We start from the raw sequence: 21153 nt of genomic DNA on the forward strand, positions 1-21153 counted from the left end.
AGTGATACATCTTTGAATGGTTTGGGTTGTGTGTTGATGCAGTTGGGAAAAGTGGTGGCCTATGCTTCTCGGCAGTTAAAATCACACGAGAAGAATTGTCCTACGCATGATTTGGAGTTGGCTGCAATTGTTTTTGCTTTGAAAATTTGGAGACATTATTTATATGGTGAAAAATGTTATGTGTATATAGATCATAAAAGTTTAAAGTATTTGATGACGCAGAAAGAGTTGAATTTTAGACAGAGAAGATGGCTTGAGTTATTAAAAGATTATGACCTTGTTATCGATTACCATCCGGGGAAGGCTAATATAGTTGCAGAAGCACTCAATTGGAAATCATCTTTATTTGCACTTCGGTCAATGAATGCGCATTTGTCTGTTAGTGAAGATGGATATGTAACAGCGGAATTGAAAGCCAAGCCTGTATTTCTCCAATGAATTTGGGAGTTACAAGATGAAGATTCGAAGTTGGTATTAAAGAAACAAATAGCTCGAGACAAGCAGGATTCAGAGTATAGTATTAATGGAAATGGTATGTATCGCTTTACCTCCAAATAATTCACATGTGATTCTGCATACAGAAATTAAGCTTCAGTCAGATATGACTTATTCAGAAGAACTAGTGAAGATTTTGGCTCGGGAAATTAAAGAACTGCAGAATAAAAAGGTACCATTAGTTAAAGTACTATGGCATCGACATGGTTCAGAGGAAGCAACCTGGGAAACAGAAGAGTCAATGAGAACACAATATCCAAATCTATTCTCAGGTAAGAAATTTCGAGGACGAAATTTCCTAAAGGGGGGAGAGTCGTAACAGCCTAAAATTTTAGTGGTGTCGGAACAGTGATTTGAGATCACTAAATTTGACGACTAAGATTAGGAAATTAAAATAAAATAATATTTAGAAGTGAGAGAGATGTTAGAAATATTTTAAATAGGTGAAATTAAAATTTAAAGAAAAATTATTAAATAAATTAAGTTGAAAACGAGGTATCGAGACCTCGATCTCATAAAACTGAGCCAAAAATATTTTTATAAATATTTATGGAGTGTTAGTAATATCATATTAAAATTTTGTTAGAAAATTTTATCGTTTGGGTGGTTAATTAAATAAAAGGACTAAATTGTAAAGGTGTAAAACTTGTGAAAGTGATTAAATAGATTAAGTGTCTAATGAGGAAGGACCAAAAGAGAAAATTTTCCCAAGGGAGATATTTTGGATGGCAATATCTGAGGAAAAGTTAGGAAATTAGTGAAATAAGGGAAAAATTGAAATATTGCCAAGACTAACTAAATAAAGTTAGGACTAAATTGGAATTATCTAGGTTTTACTTCATTTTTCTTCTTTCCCATCAGTTAAAAACATCATAGGAGGCCTGGAATAAGCTGGTTTTTCATATTTTTGCATCATATGAGGTTAATTCTTGCTTTTTCTTTGTAATTTTTGTGTTTTTAAGACTTTTACAATTAGGTCTTACTATTAAATTCATTTATTTTTTATTATATGAGTGAAATTTAAAGTTTCCATGAATAATTTATGTAATTTTATGATGATTTAGCATGAATTTGAATTTTTAATCTTATTATATGATGATTTTGTTAAGCAATTTTAGTGGAAATTGATTTTTAGGACCTAATTGTGAAAAAGTTTGGAATTAAGGTATCATTCTGAAATTATGATTTAAAAAAGTTATGAAGTAGTTTAAAGTAATAGAATGAAGTGTTAATTGATAAAAATTAGTTCAATTGGAGGGTTAATTAAGTAAGGACTAAATTGTAAAAATTATAAAATTATGGGTAAAAGTGCAATTTCAAAAATTAAAGTGCATAAGCTGTAAATTAGAGTATAATTTGAATAAATACTAATGAATAAATGGAAAAATTTTATATTACAAATCAAGAAATCGAGGATAAACGAGGAAAAGAGAAAATTTTGGAATAGTTCTAGAAATCTCTACAACTATTGCAAATTGTTCCGGGTAAGTTCGTATGGTTAAAGTATTAAATTTCAATATTATTTTATGAATGGTGATTAATATTTATGTATGTTAATTGTTGAAAATAAGTAAATTATGTACAAAAGTTAAGAAATTGAATTGAGTATTTCGGAGGAACGGAACGCAGGAAATGAGTACGATTGTTCAGTGAAAAAGATGAATTGACGGTAAATTACCCAAGTAAATCAAGATTCAACATTTGTTGTGAATTCTCGTGTTTGCTTTTCGTTTAGCTCTTACGAGCTTCCGTTAACTCATATGAGTTTCAGTTAACCATTTTGGGGTTTCAATTCAACTCTGATGAGCTTCAGTTAGCCTTCAGGATTCTGTTTAACACTTGTGTGCTTCAGTTAGCCTATAGGCTTCCATTTAGCACTTATGTGCTTCAGCTAGACTTCGGGCTTCAGATCACGATGTACTCAAATCCGTAAGTCGTTCCTTGAATGGATAAGTTGGTAAGTCGTAAATGTAACGTGTGGAAAAAGAAAAGTAAGTAATGTTATCATTATTATTATTGAGCTCAATTAAGTAAAATTTTTTAAATGAGATTATAACTTACAAGATGAAAGTAACTTACTTGAAATGTCTATATGATTTGAATTTTAGAAAACTAATTTTTAGTAAGATTTATAGTTAAAGCCGACGAACTTACTAAGCTATAGTCACTTACTTGTAATGTTTATTGCTCTTTGTAGATTAACGGGAGGGTCAGAGGATCAGATCATCACGCTCAAGTCACACTATCTCGATTTTTCGGTAGATTTTGTTATAAATACTTTAAATGGTTTATATGCATGTATTGAAGCTTATATGACTATGTTTTCTATTAACTCATGAATATATTAGTTAAGTTAATATAAGTTGATATATGATATGAATGGAAATTAACTAAGATGTTTAAATACTACTTGAAAGTATGAATGGTTATAATGTTAGAAAAAATAAAGACTAGTGATATTGTTATGAAACGAATGTGATTTGGATGAGGATTGTATTTATTGAGTTGTTGTTTGTGTTGAATTGGTCGCAAAATTGAAATTGCAGGGAAGGTTAGATGTTTCTAAAAAGGTTATATTGAGTTTTTTTAAAATAATAATAAAAAAATAAATAAAAAAATAACTATATTATGAAAAAAAATTTCCGGAGTACTTAAATAAGTCCCTGTTCATTTATAATAAGTGATTTAGGCCTCGAGGGCTTATAAAAGAGACTTAATGATTTAATTTTAATATGTTTGTTGTTTATTCATGAATTGTTTGTAAATTAATCAATATGTTCGGTAATGCCTCGTAACCCTATTTAGGTGACGGTTTGGGGTTAGGGGGTGTTACAATGACCATCGATAGAAATCTGCAATCCATACCAAAACACTTAACCATTTTTTACCTCAAGCTAGGTCACATACATGTCATTAATTAAGGTTGCCATTCACATTTGCTAATACCATTCAACATTTACTTAAGTCACCATATGCACATGTTTATATATATATATATATATCCAAACTTAACAATACCAAAACACAAGCACATACTAGTTCATATGCATAACATCATCCAAACTTTGCCACAAATAATCCATCATTTAGCAAGTTATCATATATGCTTATATACAAGAATAATTATAAAAAATACTTATTAACTTGAAAAAGTTTAATCACCTTATGTACATGCCACAAATAGCCAAGCTCGAAACATCAAAAGTCTACCGAATCGGCAGACAAAAGGTATATGCTTCTCGCTGATCCGGTCAACATATTCTGGATGTCTAAAATCTACAGAAAAAATAGTAACACAGGTAAGTATTATAAAGACTTAGTAAGCTCATACAATATAAATGTCTACTTACCTTAATTTCTTATCATATACCATTCACTAAGCAAAATAGTTAACCCTATCAATGCATAATACAACATCATCAAGTAAGGTTTTGAATTTAAATCCATACATATAACCTCAAATGTTCATATTTCCACCACAATTCAATTTGTATCTCACTTCTATATCAAGTTCATTCATTTGCCAACACCAATTTGATGTACTCACATTTCCATATTTTATTTCTACCCAATGAAACATCACTGATGATCGTTTTATGGAACACTAAACTAGACTACGATCACGACTAAGGCAAGCGCACCTATCGAATGGTAGTATAGTTATGGTGAGTCCAGAATATCGTATCCATAAGGACTAAAAGTACTAGTATTAACTATCTCTTTATTATTTAGCCTAAATTATAAGAGATTTGTTTTAATCTAAAAATTAACTTAACTAATTAACTACTGAACGTGACAGAGAGTGGAGAAAATAATCGAATAAACCAATAATGAGGACAATACCCAAGGAAGAATCTACCTAGACTTCACTTATTATTCTGACTCTGAATTAAACGATTTATTCACTTGTCTTGATCTGTAGGAATCCTTAAATTATGTTAATATCTCTTTCGAGACTAAGAACAATTGACTCTAAGTTGATTAATTGAAATCTCTTTCTAATTAAAACCCCTACTGTCGCATTACTCGATCTATGGACTCCTTTATTAGATTTGACTCTAATCCGGTAGATTTATGTCTTCCTATTTCTAGGATTGCATGCAACTCCGCTTAATTATGTTAGATCTTCTCTTAAACAGAGACTTTTGCCCCACTGAATAAGCACATCAAACTTGGATTAATATCCTGAAAATATTTAAGCAATGATTAAGAACACATAATTAAGAACCAGAACAAGTATTTATCGCGTAATTTAGATAATTAAATAATAAAATCCATCGTAGGTTTCATCCTCCCTAAGTATTTAGGGAGTTTAGTTCATACTAATGGGGGAAAACATCTCAAAAATAGAAGAATAACAAAACATAAAGAAAACCCAAAAACTTTGAAGGAAATTGAAGGGAGATCTTCAGTTTTGGAGGAGATCCTGCTTCCGAGATGACTCCAACGGCATCTCTTCAAGTATTTTCTACTATCTGCTCTGTGTGTCCCCTTAGGTCTTCCTCTAGTATGGATTTATAGACTTTAGACTGCTCAGAAACCCTAAAAATTGACTTTTTTCATGTATTTGGGAAACCTGGAGTGATATCGACACGGGCTGCCACATAGGCGTGTGGCCAGCCTGTGTGGCTCACACGAGCGTATACTCCACCCGTGTGGAATTTGTCTTGGCCGTGTGGGTCCTTTAATCAGCCCGTTTTGTCCATTTTTGGCCCCTTTTTGCTCTTTTTGTTCCCCTATGCTCTCCTGAGTATAAAACATGAAATTAAAGGATTAAGAACATCTAATTCACTCAATTATATAATAAATCATCCAAAAGTATACTAAGTATGGGATTAGAAAGTGTTACTTTTATAGTTTATCAATCATAAAAGAACTTAGTACATAGGTGAAATTGATAACAATTGTTCATCCGAGCTAATAAAAAAATAGTTTCTAGTTACCCGTTTGGGTTAAACCTACACAACAAATGTCAATGAGTGTTTGAGCTGTTCATAAACAATAGTGCTTGGTTACCCATCTGGGTTAAACCTACACAACAAATAGCTTGGCTATGGCGTAATATACATGTAATGTTACTAGTCCAAGCTAAACTTGTGTCATGTGTATCTTCAAGTCCACAAAAAATGCTAGAGCTTGGTACCATCGGGCACCTACCCGTAACCTCGCATATGAGGCTTTTACTATGTTCATCGGGATTTAACCTTAACATTTCCATTTTGTATCAATCCATTTTAATTAAATTCAATCATCAACTTATGTAACAATTCATAAACAATTCAAGCTGTCAATAAAACATAATTACACATTTAAACATAACATAACAACAGTTTAGATTTAGTTATATTGTATGAACTTACTTGACAAAATGATGACATTTTAAATAACACAGACTATTCGACAGTATTCCCTTTTCTGTGTAAATCCTCCGGTTGTTGTAATTCTTGATCTAAACCTAATTTAATTCAATTATCAATTCCAAATATCAACTAATAGCATATTGAAGTTAAATAAGAGTTCAATTTCATCTATACAGCACATTCTTCAAATTTTGTATTTATTTTAATTTAGTCCCTAAAACTGAAAATACCATAACTTTTAAATTTGAGCTTAAATTTCAAAAATTATCTCAAACACATCCTTAATTAACGTACCAGCAACATATAACATATAATTTTCATCCCACTATTTGCAAATTTTACATTTTAGTCCTTAGTGACAAAGCTATCAAAATTTCACTTACAATTTAGTCCTACTAACAATTAAGCTTAACATGCTAGCCATTAACACCAAAAACTTCAAGAATATTTCAATGATAACTTTTCTAAAATTTAACAGTTTTATGATTTGGTACCTGAAATAGTTAGGTTAAACTACAACTATCTCAATAACATAAAATTTACAAAAAAATGGACCCAATATACAAACCATGCAATAGCCAACAATGGTAGAAACGGTGGAGATGGATGAGAATGAATATAACTTTCTCTTTCCATCCACTTTTTGTTTCTTTTATGTCATTTACTTAATTTTCTTTTATTTTATTTTTATAATACTAATCCAAATTAACTTAAGTAAACATGCTAAATAGTCCATCATACATCCAAAATGGTATTTTTACCATTTTGGTCCTCAAACAACTTAAAAGTCTATAGAAATTGAACTTTTATAATTTTTACAATTTAATCCTTATACTTAATTAATTATCAATTCAATTAAATTTTCAGACCAGAATTTAATATAACACTAAGATAGACTCATAAATATTAAAAAATAATATTAACTAACTCAATCATCAAAATAGGAAACTATCGTTTTTAGTACCATTGAAAACGGATTGTTACATATATAATTTCAAACAAAAACTCAATAATCTAAAACTTTAAAAGGAGTTGAATAATATTTCAAACAAAAATTTAAAATAGTTTCAAACCCATTGAGAAGAAATTCTCAACTCAAAATATAGTGTTTCAAACTAAAAATTTAGAAAATATCATTTAATAAATTGAAGTCTTAAATCGATTGAAGAATTAAAGAGATTTTCAATCTGAAGCTGGTATACTCGATTTTTAAGTTGAAGAAGTCTTTTTACTTTTCCTTTTTTTTTCTTTTCAATTTTGCTTCCTTTCTAAATGGGCTCGTATCCAATTAAAACATATTCATTTTCTTTAGTTAATTATTTATTTATTTTAATTACAAATATAAATTAGATCTATATATTAAAAACTAAAAAAAAATAGTACACGTGTCAGGATGTTATTAGTCAATTCTATCAGCTGGTTTAAAATTCAAACACCGTTTGTTTCGGGGGCTCATTTGTAATAGTTGGCAATTTAAGGGCCAATCTAATCCAAAAAAAATCTAGGCACCAATATGAAAAAATTACCAAATGCAGGGCAGCCTTAAAAAAATAATAATAATGGACGGCAGCCAAATAAAGAGAAACGAAACCATTCAACTTTGAACCATACAAGTGGACTCATTCATCAACGCTAAATCAACGTGTGGATTAGGACTATCCTTTGCTTCCACACTAGTCTCTCCACATCATTCATTTCATGTCACCAACAAATACATTTTTATTTTTATTTTTGCTAACAAATGCCTTGAAGACGTTGCTAAAAGTAGTTTCTTTTCTCGTTGCCTATTCAACTCTTTTGTCTCTGCATGTATCCGTCCTTTCCCAATGAAAAACTGCAGGTGAAGATGAATTGAGAACCCTTTGTTTGCTGGTGGGTTCCCACATAAAGAGAGAGCCTTTTTAATTCATGGCTATAAAACCAAACTTGTTTCTTTGGTAAACTAATAATTGACTTTGTAACCACTCAACAAGAAGAAATTATGGTTCATAATATCCCTTCATAACATCTCATAAAATTTTGGGGTTTAATCATTTTTACCCATAATTATTACAGCCTTCAAATTACTGGTACAATTATTTAATATTTTATTTCCTCAACCAGAAGTTCCAATCTTGTTTTTAAATATCAAGACAACATTGGGTCATAATTTTCTCATGCCACCAGCTTTTATTATATATTGGGTATTTTTCTCTCAAGTTTCTTAGCCATTCAATCTTTCTCTTTTTTGAGTCTCCCCATCGTTCAAAAAAGATGTGCAAAGGTTTAGAACAAGGAGGGAACAGAAGCAGTTCTTGTCTGAAACAGGGTTTTTCATCAGGGTTGGTGAATTGTGAGCTCTGTAATTCCAGGGCTTCCTTATATTGCCAAGCCGATGATGCATATCTGTGTAAGAAGTGTGACAAATGGGTTCACCAAGCTAATTTCTTAGCTCTCAGGCATATCAGGTGTTTCCTTTGCAGTACATGTCAAAGCTTAACCCAGAGATATCTTATCGGAGCTTCACATGAAGTGATGCTACCAACAATGGTGACCTCTTCTGAAACAAGCCACTGTAACTCTGACATGGAAACCCACCTTTCAACAACGCTTAAAACACCTTTTCTTTTTCTCTGACTCTAAAATTTTTCTTCTTCTTCTTCTTTTTTTCTCTTATGCAACTTTTGGTTATGGAGGGATCTTATCTAGTTAGTCTGAGGTTGCACATATATAAATACATGTAGGCTTCATATAGGCAAAATCGGAGAGACGAGACACAACTTTGAAAGTAATTCTCTGCAATGAGAAGAAACAAAAGAGAGAATTGAAATATAAAATCATTATCTTGATGTAATCCTCAGTATTCTGTAACCAGATTGCCTTTTTATCATTATTGCATTTTTTCTTCTTCTTCTGCAATGTATCATATTTAGCTTTCTTTCCTTTTTTTTTTCTTTCTGTAATTTGGAATATAAATCATAGGAAATAACTAATGGATGTGCCTTGCTAGATTCTTTTTGAGGTTCCTTGCTATTTTTGTTCAAGCTCCAGGCTCTGGAACAGAACTGATCATTAACATGTAACACAATCACTCTTTTTCAGTGTTGGAAATCCAGTTTTTTGGCATGGTTCTTTTTAGTGATCTTTTATCTCCTGAAATCTGTTTGCAAAGGTCTTCAAATCTCACTATACGTAAGCTCTTCAGTTTTCACGGTGGGTGAGGCACTCCCACTCTGCGAACTGTTCAGGCGCATATGATACTTTGCATATTTGTATGATTGTTGAGGGTCCATAGCGCTATAGCCCTTTACAAGAAGATTTACTGCAAATTTTGTATGATTGTTGGTGGTTCATGGAGAGAGAAAGTAGGCCTCATGTTACCTGCACCTGTTAGTCATTCATCAGAAAAGTCAGAAAAAAGTTATGTACTAAAATTTGATCATTCTGCATAAAAAATAATAGGTTGATGCCTCGGTAAAAGCTAAGCCCGGCTGATGTGTTATTTGCCTTCCAATAACAAGCTAAATATTATAGAACCATTCAATTTTCCCAAGTGTGGTCCAACTCCAAATCATGATCCTTAGAGGAAGCAACAATCTGAAACTAAGCACTCAGTGTCTATAGGGTCCCCAGTAACAATTAAATACAAAAATTGCTTTACATCAGAGAAGGGGGGTATGGACTATGGGAGTGAGGAGCCTCGTCAGCAAAGGGGAAAAGTTAATTGTCTCATCTGCTGCATGATTTCATCAGATGATGTCTGGTTCGTGGGCCCATGGGAATAACTCGAAGTTTCTGAGTATGTTCAAATCATGATGAGCCCTGCCCATGCTTTGGTTGTGCTTTCATCTTTATTGTGCTAAAGGGCCATCCTATCTTATCATATTATGAGAATCTTAATGATTGATGATCACAAAGTTCTCAAAAGGAACAAGACTCGGGATAAAGAAGATTAAAACTTCTGTCAATTTTTCTAGTGTCTATCTCCAGCAATGGAGTTTATAATCACCAATTTTCATGTTATGAAGTTCAAACAATTCAAGCCAGCCAAAACCTAAAGCTCCCATTGATCAATCTCTATCACTTACAGAGAATCATCTGGTATAGTTTCAGTATGGTTAAGCCATAAAAAAGAAATGAGGGGCAAGGAAATCAAAAGTTACAGTTTTCCATTGTACCCTGAAACCAACAAATGCTATTCCTTTTTCAGGTCAAAACTTCACAATGTTTTATGTCAGCATTGGATCATTGGTTGCTTCCTTCGTACGTATGTATGTATGTATGTATGTATGTATGTATGTATGTATGTATGTACATGTGTGTGTATGCATGCATGGATTCATGCAAGTAAGTATATTTCTAAGGTATATTACCCTCTTCCCTTCTGTCCCTTCCTTGTGCTTGAAGGAAACTGAACTCAGCTACTTCAAGCAATCTAAATCTTTCATTCTTGATAGTTAATCTCATTTGCAGCTAAAAGAATCATACATAACAAAAAATATAAAGTACTCTAAAATATGGAACAAATAGAAATAAGAAATAGTGATTTATTATTCTGACAAAGTGCTACTCCTTATTACAATTTGATGACAATGGATCAGTGCTTATTACATGGAAAAGAGCTGGTGCACCATACAATAAGAAAAAACAAAATTGAGTTGCAACAAGGGCTTGCCTTCTGCAACGAAGGTGGAAATGGCGAGAAAAACCAGACAAGGATCTAAGTCCAAAGCTTGTTACTTCCGAGGATCTTCACAGCAAGGTTGACGTCTTGGAGTGTGTATTATCTATGGTTTCCTGCATATGATACAATAGCATAACACACTCAGTGGTGATGACAATATAATTTCCTTTTGTTTTTCAATGGATAAATGAAGCACAGAAACGCATCAAGTCAATTTCATTAGTATGGCATGTAAAGTAATCAGTGGTTTTACAGGAATAGTTTATTGTCAAGAGCCCAATTACCAATCACAAGGAACTATAACACAAGCATAATTGAGGCTGTCCGTAGATCTTCGGGGAATAGATCAGTTAGCTCGAGTGTCCATAAACTCTTATGAGTTGAGGTGGCCAGCACAATAGATCTACCAATGTACACATGAAACAGGCTTATATATTGAAACCAAATAATCTTCAAACTAAATGCAAACAATAAAACCTGCAGATACAGAGGAGAGGGAGCAAGAGAGGAAGAACCTATAGCAGCATTTAAGTTGGAATATATGGTTTACTTCCCCTTTCTGTAATCAAGAAAGAGCAACTAAACCTGCAATAAAAGGTACAATCGAAAAAGCCTAAGTTGAGTGTTTGCAGAGGAAATGATGCATCAAAAATATTCTAAGATGGGAAAATTATTAAAATTGCATAAGTTTATGCCTTTTTTATCGGCTATTGTTATCAACATTTACAAACCAGGATTTATCAAGAGAAATTATGATTTTGTGTCAGCTTTTTAGACCTAAGCAATGGAATTAAGGATTAAGATTTGAACTCTGAAAGTTCATGCAATATGCTGCCAATGCTGTGATTGACCACTCTGTGTGCAGATCAGTCCAAGTTAGCATTGGAAACTTCTGCAAACAGCAAAACCTTTTATTGATTTGCTCTAGCAGGAAACCAGATTCCTATAAAGCTAACTAATCTGAATGTTCTGTTTACCTTTCCTTATAATATAAACCAAATCATCTCAATAGAAATGCAGGCTACTCAGAGATGACTACACTTTTTAGCTTTTATTTCTATGTTCTTCACTCACTCTTCTTAACACTACTTGTTTTTTAATTTCTTCAATCTAGTGTTCACATAAACTCTTTAGTCAGCAATTTTGATCCATTAAACACCTTTTAGTTCTTTGCTAGAAAATAGGTTTGGGTATGTATGCCATAACTAAATCTAAATTATAAGATGAAACTGCAAAAGTTAAAGCTCAATCTCAAAGAACCATTTAATATAGCTGATACAAGTATTAATATCATGACTTCACTGAGTTGGGTATACATGCCATATCTTATTCTAAACGATGAGATGAAACTGCATAATACAGCATCTAAAAATCTTTATACTTATCATGTCCTTACTAGCTAGATTATTTACAAGAATTTTCAGGTGGACTACTTGATATCTTGTTAAACAGTTTACCTTCATGATCAGGGACATTATTACATAATGTGGCTTAGAAATTTCGTGGCGCAAGAGGATCATAATCATATGCTTCGCCTGCTTTCACAAATCTACCCTTCACACGTTTCCTAGTGTCAGCTCTAGCTTTACGGGAAGCATATCTTATTTGCTTACCGAATCTGTAAATAATAAAAATGAAAAGCCAGTTAGGATTTTAATTTAAGTATACATTATCATATGATTACCCTGACCGTATGTGAACAAACAACTATTAAAACCGTGTCTGAATGCTTAAAAAATGCAAACTGCCTCCTCCATCTAAAATGGGGAACTAAAGCAATAATCCTTACAAAGAGATGTTTATGGTTTTGTAGCCACAATAATGGCTTCAATGGTGTAGATTAACTTTCACTATTTCCACTATTTTTTTCCAGGAAAAGTAAACATTAATCATTATTTACAAATTATAACTGATGATTTCCTTTGTTAAAAAGGGTACCCTATAGATAATAGACAATAGCATGAATGATACCCAAAAGAAGTTGACCTATAGAGTATCAGTTATTAAAACCGAATGCGGCATGATTTTCAGAAGATAGGAGAAACTAAGATCAAGGTAAATGAGAAAACTTCATTGCTAAAAGCCCTCAAAATGTTTTAGCCTGAAAATGAACTACCTTGTAATCTATTAATATAAAGACAGAATGTAAACATCTCTTTCAAGGTAGGAAAGATGAGAATCATACATCCGCGTTTTCTTTTTTTCATTGTATCTTATCTTTGCTCTGTCCCTTGCTTGTGGACAACTAACTTCCAAATTTGATTCCCATGGGGATTCTCCAGTTAGAAAAACAGGTGCTAATCCGCAGTCTTGACAATCAGCAGGGCTATTTTCCACTGCAATGGTGGTTAATGAATGAGCCATGGTTGAAGGAATTTGACCAACAGGATATCCTAGATTGATGTTACAACCAGGATTGATAAGCATGCAATTGGAAGTGCCAATCATGGAAGCCATCATGCTAGCTAATCCACCAACTTGTGAGGATGGAAAAGGCACGCAGTCCTTTTTTACTGATGATGATGCCTGAAAAGATACACAATAGTGGCTTGTCAACCACAAACTGGACGAGCAAACTATTATCCACTTCAAAAAAGAAAAGTAGATAAAACCATGAACATAATTATGAAGCTACTGGTTTTTTATTACTCCATGATATCAGCAAAGTATGTATGCCTGATAAATCTTAAGCACACAACAAGGTAAAATGTCTTATCTACAGAACAACCAACTATAATACCAGTCTTGTTTCTTATGAAAGTCAATGAGTAGGCCTGACAAGTTAATATACAAGGGATCAAGGAGCAAATTCTATGTCCCAAGCTTCGTAAGCTATGTGTCAAAATGCATATTCCCTTTCTTATTATGTATGATCGTTTCTTGTTTTGTAGAGCAGAAGATAGTATTAAAACGTATTATTTGCACATAAAAGTAAAGCAGTGCAATGAGCCGATTATTACAAACAAATGCTGCAAATGGAGGTACTGAGGACAGGGTCCGTTGGTTATTGTAGGACAAGACTTCATGTTCTAGACATTACCAAGGTATCATAAAAGCAATAATATTTTAAATGCACTCTTTGTTGCTCTGACTCTTCATTTTTCTTTTAAGAATATGTGCCTGACATTCATGCCAGTTGCAGTTCTGAACATGGGTATGGGGATATGATTCTCCAAGGACCTTACAAATACATGAAAGAAGAACATAGAAAAGTTGAACATTCCCATGTCCTATACATGCTTGTATCTAACACTCATGCTCAAGCCCAAGTATCATGGAATGAACTTTATATCATGAACAGACTTTTTAATAGAAACACTATGTAGCACATGGACACTGGACCATTATCCCCTCTAACACCACAGTAAATGATGTACTGCAAAAGGTAGGATTACAGCTCAAAGAATCAGCTCATAACTCTTCAATGAACAACTGTGATGCACATGTAATATTCACAATACTACATATAGATTACAAAAGTGGAGAGAGCAATAGAAAATAAAACAATAGATGCTTTTATAAGATATATTTAGCAATTGAGTTTAGAGAAAACCTCTAATGTAGTCTCAATAGGACCATCTGATTCAGTTACTGATAAGGTTTTCTCCATCAAAATGCTGTCTGTCCCAACATTCTCAAACTGGCATCTAGTTTGACCTTGTGAACAGCCCAATATCTCATCTGCAGTCTCAAAGGTTAGTTGAAAATCATTCATGATAAGACCCTCATAAAGATCATCACCATCAGGAACCTTGAAATCTTTGAGGTCAGAATAACCCTGCAACATAGGTGGCAAAAAGAAAAAGAACCATGCACCACTGTCTGAGAAATAACAGCTCCAGCTCAAATATCATAGCTTTCAAATTACTGAAGCATTAACCAATTCAAACAAATCCAGCGGCAAAAAGCATATTACCTTTGGCATATCCTCTGCGAAAAGTGATTCTTGATCTCCACAGTAAGGCATGCAATTTGCATTTGTTGATATCAAACAAGATGACTCCATACATGGCTTTAGCTTAGAACTAGAATCTAATTCATTCAACTTGGTACCAGCCGATCCAAATGAGGCCCCTTGTTCTCTTTGATCCGAACAGTTAGCAAAACAATCATCATTACCAGACTGTGACAAACCAGTATCAAAACCGCCACGAGAAGAAGCATCAAGAACTGAAGACCAGATTCGTCTAAACTCGGCCAAGGAAGGACAACCGGTATAACAATTCAAGGGCTCGCGCCTATGTCCCAAACTCAAACAACCATTGCCATTCCAATCACAATCTTGACAAAGAGACAATCTCTCATCCAAGCATCGGACTATGGAAGACTGAGAATTACATTTCTCACACAAAAGTGAACGAGCATGTCTACATGACAACAGATTTGCAGAGTGAACACACCCATCGCATCTCAAACAAAGCCGAGCTGAATCCGATTTACAGTAGACTACTGCTCTTACCCCTCGACAAAAATCGCATAGAGGCTCCATACTACCCTCCTCAAACCTTATTATCTTTTTACCCCAAAATACTATTTGTTCAACTTTTAACAAACTCCACCTAACCGGAACCTCATGTTTGGAATTCGGCTTTATTTGATTTCACAATCTCGGCAAAAAACTAGCCCTTCACCATTAATATTAGCAAAAAACCCATTAATATTCTATCAAAAATATGTACAATGAACAACGGAATTGAATCATTTAAATGATTAAAATCATAGAAAGAGAATCACATTGAGCTTACGCTTTACCTATTTTCAGAAGGAAAAACCGAATTCCAGCCTCTGAACCTGTATTGATTGGATCAACCAATGTCGAGGAACGCAGAATCCATTAACGGAAGCAAACAGACATTAAGATTGATTTAAGAAAAAAAAAGCAAATATTTTGAACAAAAAAAAAACAAGGGAAAACACAGAGACGGACACACACGCACGCACCGAGAATAAAAGCGTGAGACAGTGAAGAGAGAGCACTAAGCCTTGGTCGGTTACTGGAAGTTAGTTTTTTTTTTTTTTTTACAGAAATTTACATTTAGGTAAGCGTATATTTATTCGGGTTTGTCAGAGGTTAGCGGAGTGAGTGCCACGTGGCAAGATATGAGCTTTGAGAAGGTGATACTCGTTGTCGACGTGGATATGTAAATTTATTGCGGTCGGCCTTTTTAGTCGGGCGATGGCATGGATGGTAAATAAGCGGAAAGATTGGCTCACAAACTGAGTGACACGTCGGCGACGAGATATTCGCGGGGTTTTCATTGACCTTCGAGACAAGAATGAAGCTCCCCCCGTATCTCGAGATCACAAATGGACACGTGGATTATGTGTCTGAATAGCTTTTGATCTGTGGTGAGAGACAGTGCTTATGTGTCCATCTTTGTTGTGCTGATGTGGCAAACAAAACTGAATTCTTCTTTGATATAGCTTGTGTATTACCGAGTTCGGCTCCCATCCATTGACGACTAATCCGCTCATAAAATCATTAGAAGTATTTATAAGCCTACTCAGATTAAAAGTTAGAAAAATAAATTTGCTTCTTTTTACCTCTCATTGAATTGGGTTCTACTTAATTTATCATATAATATAATAATTATATATTATTAATAATTTTAGATAATTTTTTTATTTAAATTAATTCTATAATCCACACACAAATTCGAGTGATAATTTTATTTATAAATTAAGTTCAGACCAAAAATAAATTACAATAATATGATTTCTTCGTATAATTTATATTATATATAATACGACTAATTAATTTAATTTCATTGGTATCTCATCTATTTCATATTTCATATATTCATTTTGATTCCAAAACTCTACCTTTGAAGTAGGATGTAGGTTAGGTGGTGTAGTGTTCTATATTTGTATGGTCATGTTTTCACCCATTTCATCGAAGCAACTCATTTCCAATCTTTAGCTCATCAAATTCTTTCTGAATCAATTTTATACATGTAACTTAATTAGATCATTTATCTTACATGTTGATATGACATGTCTGATTGATTTCTTTTAGAATTTGTTAACTTTTTAGAGAGTAGGAAAAGTGTTTTACCTAAATATATAGTAGAATGCTCTCGGGATCAAGTGTTTTTTTTTTATATGGTATGTTTTTTTATCAAGCGTCTGTATAAGCATCCTAAGATGTGTAGTTTAAGGATTATGTACCATGTATTGGAAATATTATATTTCCATTTCTTTCATTGTAAGCTCACATATCAATTTTTCATTTCTTCATTGAAAACTACAAATATTGAAAAATAAATGTACTAGGAATCTTTATCTAGATAAAATCAATCATAGCTACCTATATCTATGTTGTAAACTTGAATCTTGCCACCTCAGTTGTCAACATTACTATCACCACTTTGCAATATCGCCTTTGAAGGCATTTATAATGATTTTAGTCTTAATTACTAAATACCATTACACAATATGAATGTAGCTCGAAAAAAAAAACATCATATAAAATTACACAACATAATAAAAATAACATCAACGAACCCATGTTTTTCTCTGTTTTTTTTTATTTTGCAATAATATTTGCTGAAACCACTATGTTTTTAAATTTTAATAATAAAATAATTTTATTAAAATTTAACTTCAAAAACAAATGAACATATAAGCCCTATATTTTTAATTTTTTAATTTTTAATTATAAAATTTATAATTTACGTTAATCTAAACTCTATCCGAACGATTTAAATAAAAATTTTAAAATAATTTCTAAAATATAATCCATCTCATAATTACTTCTAAACATGACCATATATACAACATTATATTTGAATACTAAAATACTCATATTTTATTCTAAAAGAATGCAAAAAGAAATTAATGTCTTTAAGATTTTTTTTTAAATTTTATTCTTATTTTATAATAAATATATAAAAATGTGATCATTTATACTTGGCCCTCCAAAGTTTTTCTTAACTTTTAATTTTATTTTTTTATAAAGTTTATATTTTAAATTTAGTAAAATTTTTAATTTAATTTAATAAATTAATACAAAATTATATACTTGTAGCATTTAAATATTCGTTTAGTAAAAAAAGAAATAAAGTTAACAATTGTGGTATGTCATACAAGCTGAGCAAACTTATTTTTGCTTTCACTAAATCTTAATTTTGATGGTTAAGATTATTTGGAAATTGAAAATACTTTAATTCAAAGTAGTTTTGATATATATTGGGTTTTACTGAACTTAGCTTAAATGAATCAATTTTTATGCATGTATGTTTGTTTTGATAAAATAAGCACATAAAAAATAATACATTTATCAATATGTACTAATGGAACAATAAACAAATATAAAATGAGCTTATTTATGAATATAAATAAATTGAACGAATTTTGTTCGTGTTCTGTTCATTTAATAAACAAGTCTCGATACTTTATTTATATTCGTTTATTTAGCTTGGCAAACAAAAATAAATGAACAAAAATAAAATTATATTCATTTATAACCCCAAACCAAGAGCATGTCTACTTTATACATACATCCATTTATTAACATATTTTACTTCATTTTTGTATAGTGTAATGACAAAAAATCCTTCTTTAAATGAATTTGTAATTCTCTTTGATTCCTGAACATCCCATAGCCCTTGCTCTTAAAAAGTGTCAATGTAAATTTTTGTTTCTGAACTTAGTAATTAAATTCATTTTTATAGATATATTTTTTTGTCCACTTTAATATTTAAATTTAAAAATTAACCTTAAACTTGAAAAATATAAAAATTTGATGACTAGATGTCATGAGATTGTAAAATGTGATTAAATCTTGATCAAGTCCATGTTTAGAGGCCAAAATGAGCCAAGTGTCAAGTTATGGTAACAAAGTGTGCTAGAAAAAGTACAAATGCCAAATTAGACCTAATTATAACGTTGAAGAGTCAAAATTTATATTTTAATTATAGGGTAAATGTAACAACCTATTTTCAATTGTGTCAAAAATGGTGGTTTCGAAACCTCGTATTTTAATGATCGAGTCAGTAAATATTATTTATTAATATTTACGTGTTAATTATATTATTATATTAGATTTTGGTATGATGAATTTGTTCAGTGGACAGTTATTTAAGGTACAAATATATTGACTCTAAAATCAATGGTTTTGGAAAATGAGGTATCAGGACCTCATTTCTGTAAACTGAGCAATGTTTAATATAAATATTTATGGAGTTATATTATAGGAGAATTGAATTTTGGATAGATAATTTTACCGAATTAGCAACTAATTAAGTTATAAGGACTAAATCGTAAAAATTATAAAAATCAATCGTTATTGATTTCTACTAATTAAAAGGCTTAAAAAGTAATTGCTTAGGGTTTTAAGTGGTAATTTACCAGTTTTAGTATTAGTGGACGGTGGCTGCATGATTTTGGGTGTTTTATAGATTAAAAATATTGATAAATATTAATGAAAAGAAACGCAAAGCATATAAATTAAAAATATTGATAAATATTAATTAAAAGAAACGCAAAGCATATAAATTAAAAAGCCATTATCCATTCGTTCTTCTTCAACCCTGCGAAACAAAAAGAGAGAGGGGAAGCCATGGTTTTAAAGCTTCAAGCTTGGTAGCTTTGCATGGTGAGTTAAATTAATTCTATTTTTTAGTAAATTTTATGTTTTTGAGATTGTTATAACTTAATCTAACTAGTCCGAGTACTAAATCGTAAAATTGTTAAAGTTTTAAAATTTTGTCATTGATTTTTTTTTGTTAAATAGTTTGGTTATAAGCTTAGATTTAATAATGGACTAAATTGTAAAGTGAAATTGATTAGTTTTGAGTTTAGGGACTAAAATGAAAATATCTCGATTTGGCATGAAATTTCTATAACCATTTATTGTAGAAGGATGTATAAGGATTTGTTTGGACTTGTATTGTGAAACGAGGTTTAATTGCGAAAGATATGACAGATTCAGTTTTAGGGACTAAATTGAATAAAATGTGAAACTTTAAAAATTTTAAAAATTGAAATTAAGTTGATATATACATTGAGTAATATGTTTTAAGATAATTAGAATTGATAATTTGAAATAAATCATCATATAGATCGGGAATTGAATCAAATAGAGTTTAATCAAGGAAAAGTTCATTTTTGCAGATTAATCCACGATGTTTTTGCATCGTTGTTTTTGTCAGGTAAGTTCATATGGACTTAATTTATTAATTCTTGATATGTTTGTATTATTTTATTTTATTGTTAAACTGAAATGTTATATATATACAAAGTTTTTGGCATCAAATGGATTAAATTGTAAAATATAAAATATATGATAAGATGTATGGTATTGAATGATTGTAAATTTTTTGTATAAATTAATTACGTGTATGTGATGATATTACACGGCTTAAAATGTATTTGGATTGTTTTTCAATATGAAAAACGTGTATACGGTTACAGAGGTTGAATTAGTATAAGTACGATAATAGTACCGTGTGAAATGAATAGTTATTTAGAATGGAAGATACATGGATTGTTAATTGAATCATGTTACATATATATGACAATGTTATGATAGTTTTGAAGGTTGAAATGGATTTATGGCTCGAGTGAACCTAATAAACAATTAGGATATACATATAGGAGGTACTATGTATCAGTGTTGGCTATCATGTCATATACATATAGTAGGTACTACGTATCGATGTCGGCTATCATGCCAAATACATACAGCAAGTACTATGTATCGGTATCGACTTTCATGCCATATAAATACAGCAGGTACTATATATCAGTGTTGGCTATCATACCATATACATACAACAGGTATTATGTATCGGTGTTGGCTTTTATGCCATATAAGCATAACAAGTAATATGTACGGGTGTTGGTTATTTTTCCAATGGTTGAAATCCTGCATGTGTTACGAACTCTCCCTAACTCGTGAGAATAATTTAAGTCCCGTGTATCTGAGATTACTTTACTATAGTTATCTAGGTGAAAATGTTTAATGAAATAGAAAAGTAATGAATCAGAAAGATATTATTTACAAGTTTGTATGATGAACTTGTATTAAATGATATGATTATTTGTGTATGAATGAAACCCTATGACATTTGATATGATGTATTTATGTGATGTACTAACCATTGGATTTGTGGTCTAAATTGTATAAGGATGCCATGGTTTATAACATGCTTTGTGCCATATGTTTCAATTATTTATATTGCTTAATATCGAGGTAAGTTAAGTTAAATTTTCATACGAACTTACTAAGCATTAGTATGCTTACTTTGCTTCTTGTTCATCGTTGTAGATCGATAGTTGGGGTCGAGTGAATCGGATCACACCGAAGCTCACACTATCCATCTCAAGTTTCGATAGACTTTTGTTCGTTTTGGCTTAGTTTTATGTGGCATGTACATAGGTGTCGTTGTGTATGTATGTTGATTTTGAGACATGTTGCTTTGGTCTCTATATAATATTTTGGTGTTGGGATAAATGTAAACAATATGCATGAATGTGTGTATTTCATGTTTTGATCATGTTATACTTGATAGTTAAAATCGTATTTTGTTGTGGACATGGTATGATGGATATGAATGTGTTAAAGGCAAATGATATTTATAGGTTGTTTTATCCTAAATTGACATGAATTGAAGGAATGGATGGAATTGTTGT

General features: G+C 31.6%; 1 protein-coding gene across 5 annotated transcripts; it reads right to left on the bottom strand.

The window, feature by feature from the left end:
• Positions 1-8479: 8479 nt before the first annotated feature.
• Positions 8480-15551, bottom strand: LOC107886848 (zinc finger protein CONSTANS-LIKE 12). 5 transcript variants are annotated; one of them, XM_016810929.2, is made up of 9 exons: positions 15460-15551; positions 15271-15309; positions 14435-15143; positions 14072-14296; positions 12704-13044; positions 11976-12136; positions 11034-11103; positions 10803-10921; positions 8480-10631 (listed from the first exon to the last, which is right to left on the bottom strand). In XM_016810929.2, exons 3-6 carry the CDS (start codon positions 15005-15007, stop codon positions 12010-12012), a joined length of 1266 nt encoding a protein of 421 aa, XP_016666418.1. In that variant the 5' UTR covers positions 15008-15143; positions 15271-15309; positions 15460-15551; the 3' UTR covers positions 8480-10631; positions 10803-10921; positions 11034-11103; positions 11976-12009. The 5 variants fall into 5 exon arrangements, with proteins under 5 accessions (XP_016666418.1, XP_016666421.1, XP_016666417.1 ...); XM_016810932.2 differs by lacking the exon at positions 15460-15551 and having other exon boundaries at positions 12704-12854; positions 12930-13044; positions 15271-15450; XM_016810928.2 differs by lacking the exon at positions 15460-15551 and having other exon boundaries at positions 15271-15450.
• Positions 15552-21153: the final 5602 nt, after the last annotated feature.

This window comes from Gossypium hirsutum, chromosome A03 (assembly GCF_007990345.1).
Source record: "Gossypium hirsutum isolate 1008001.06 chromosome A03, Gossypium_hirsutum_v2.1, whole genome shotgun sequence".
Taxonomy (NCBI): Eukaryota; Viridiplantae; Streptophyta; class Magnoliopsida; order Malvales; family Malvaceae; genus Gossypium; species Gossypium hirsutum.

Coding starts and splice junctions, on each gene's coding strand:
- LOC107886848 (XM_016810929.2), bottom strand. CDS start 15,007: ATGGAGCCTCTATGCGATTTTTGTCGAGGGGTAAGAGCAGTAGTCTAC. Junction 13,045..14,071: donor CTATTGAGACTACATTAGAG/GTTTTCTCTAAA, acceptor GTATCTTTTCAG/GCATCATCATCAGTAAAAAA. Junction 12,137..12,703: donor GAAAAAAAGAAAACGCGGAT/GTATGATTCTCA, acceptor TATTATTTACAG/ATTCGGTAAGCAAATAAGAT.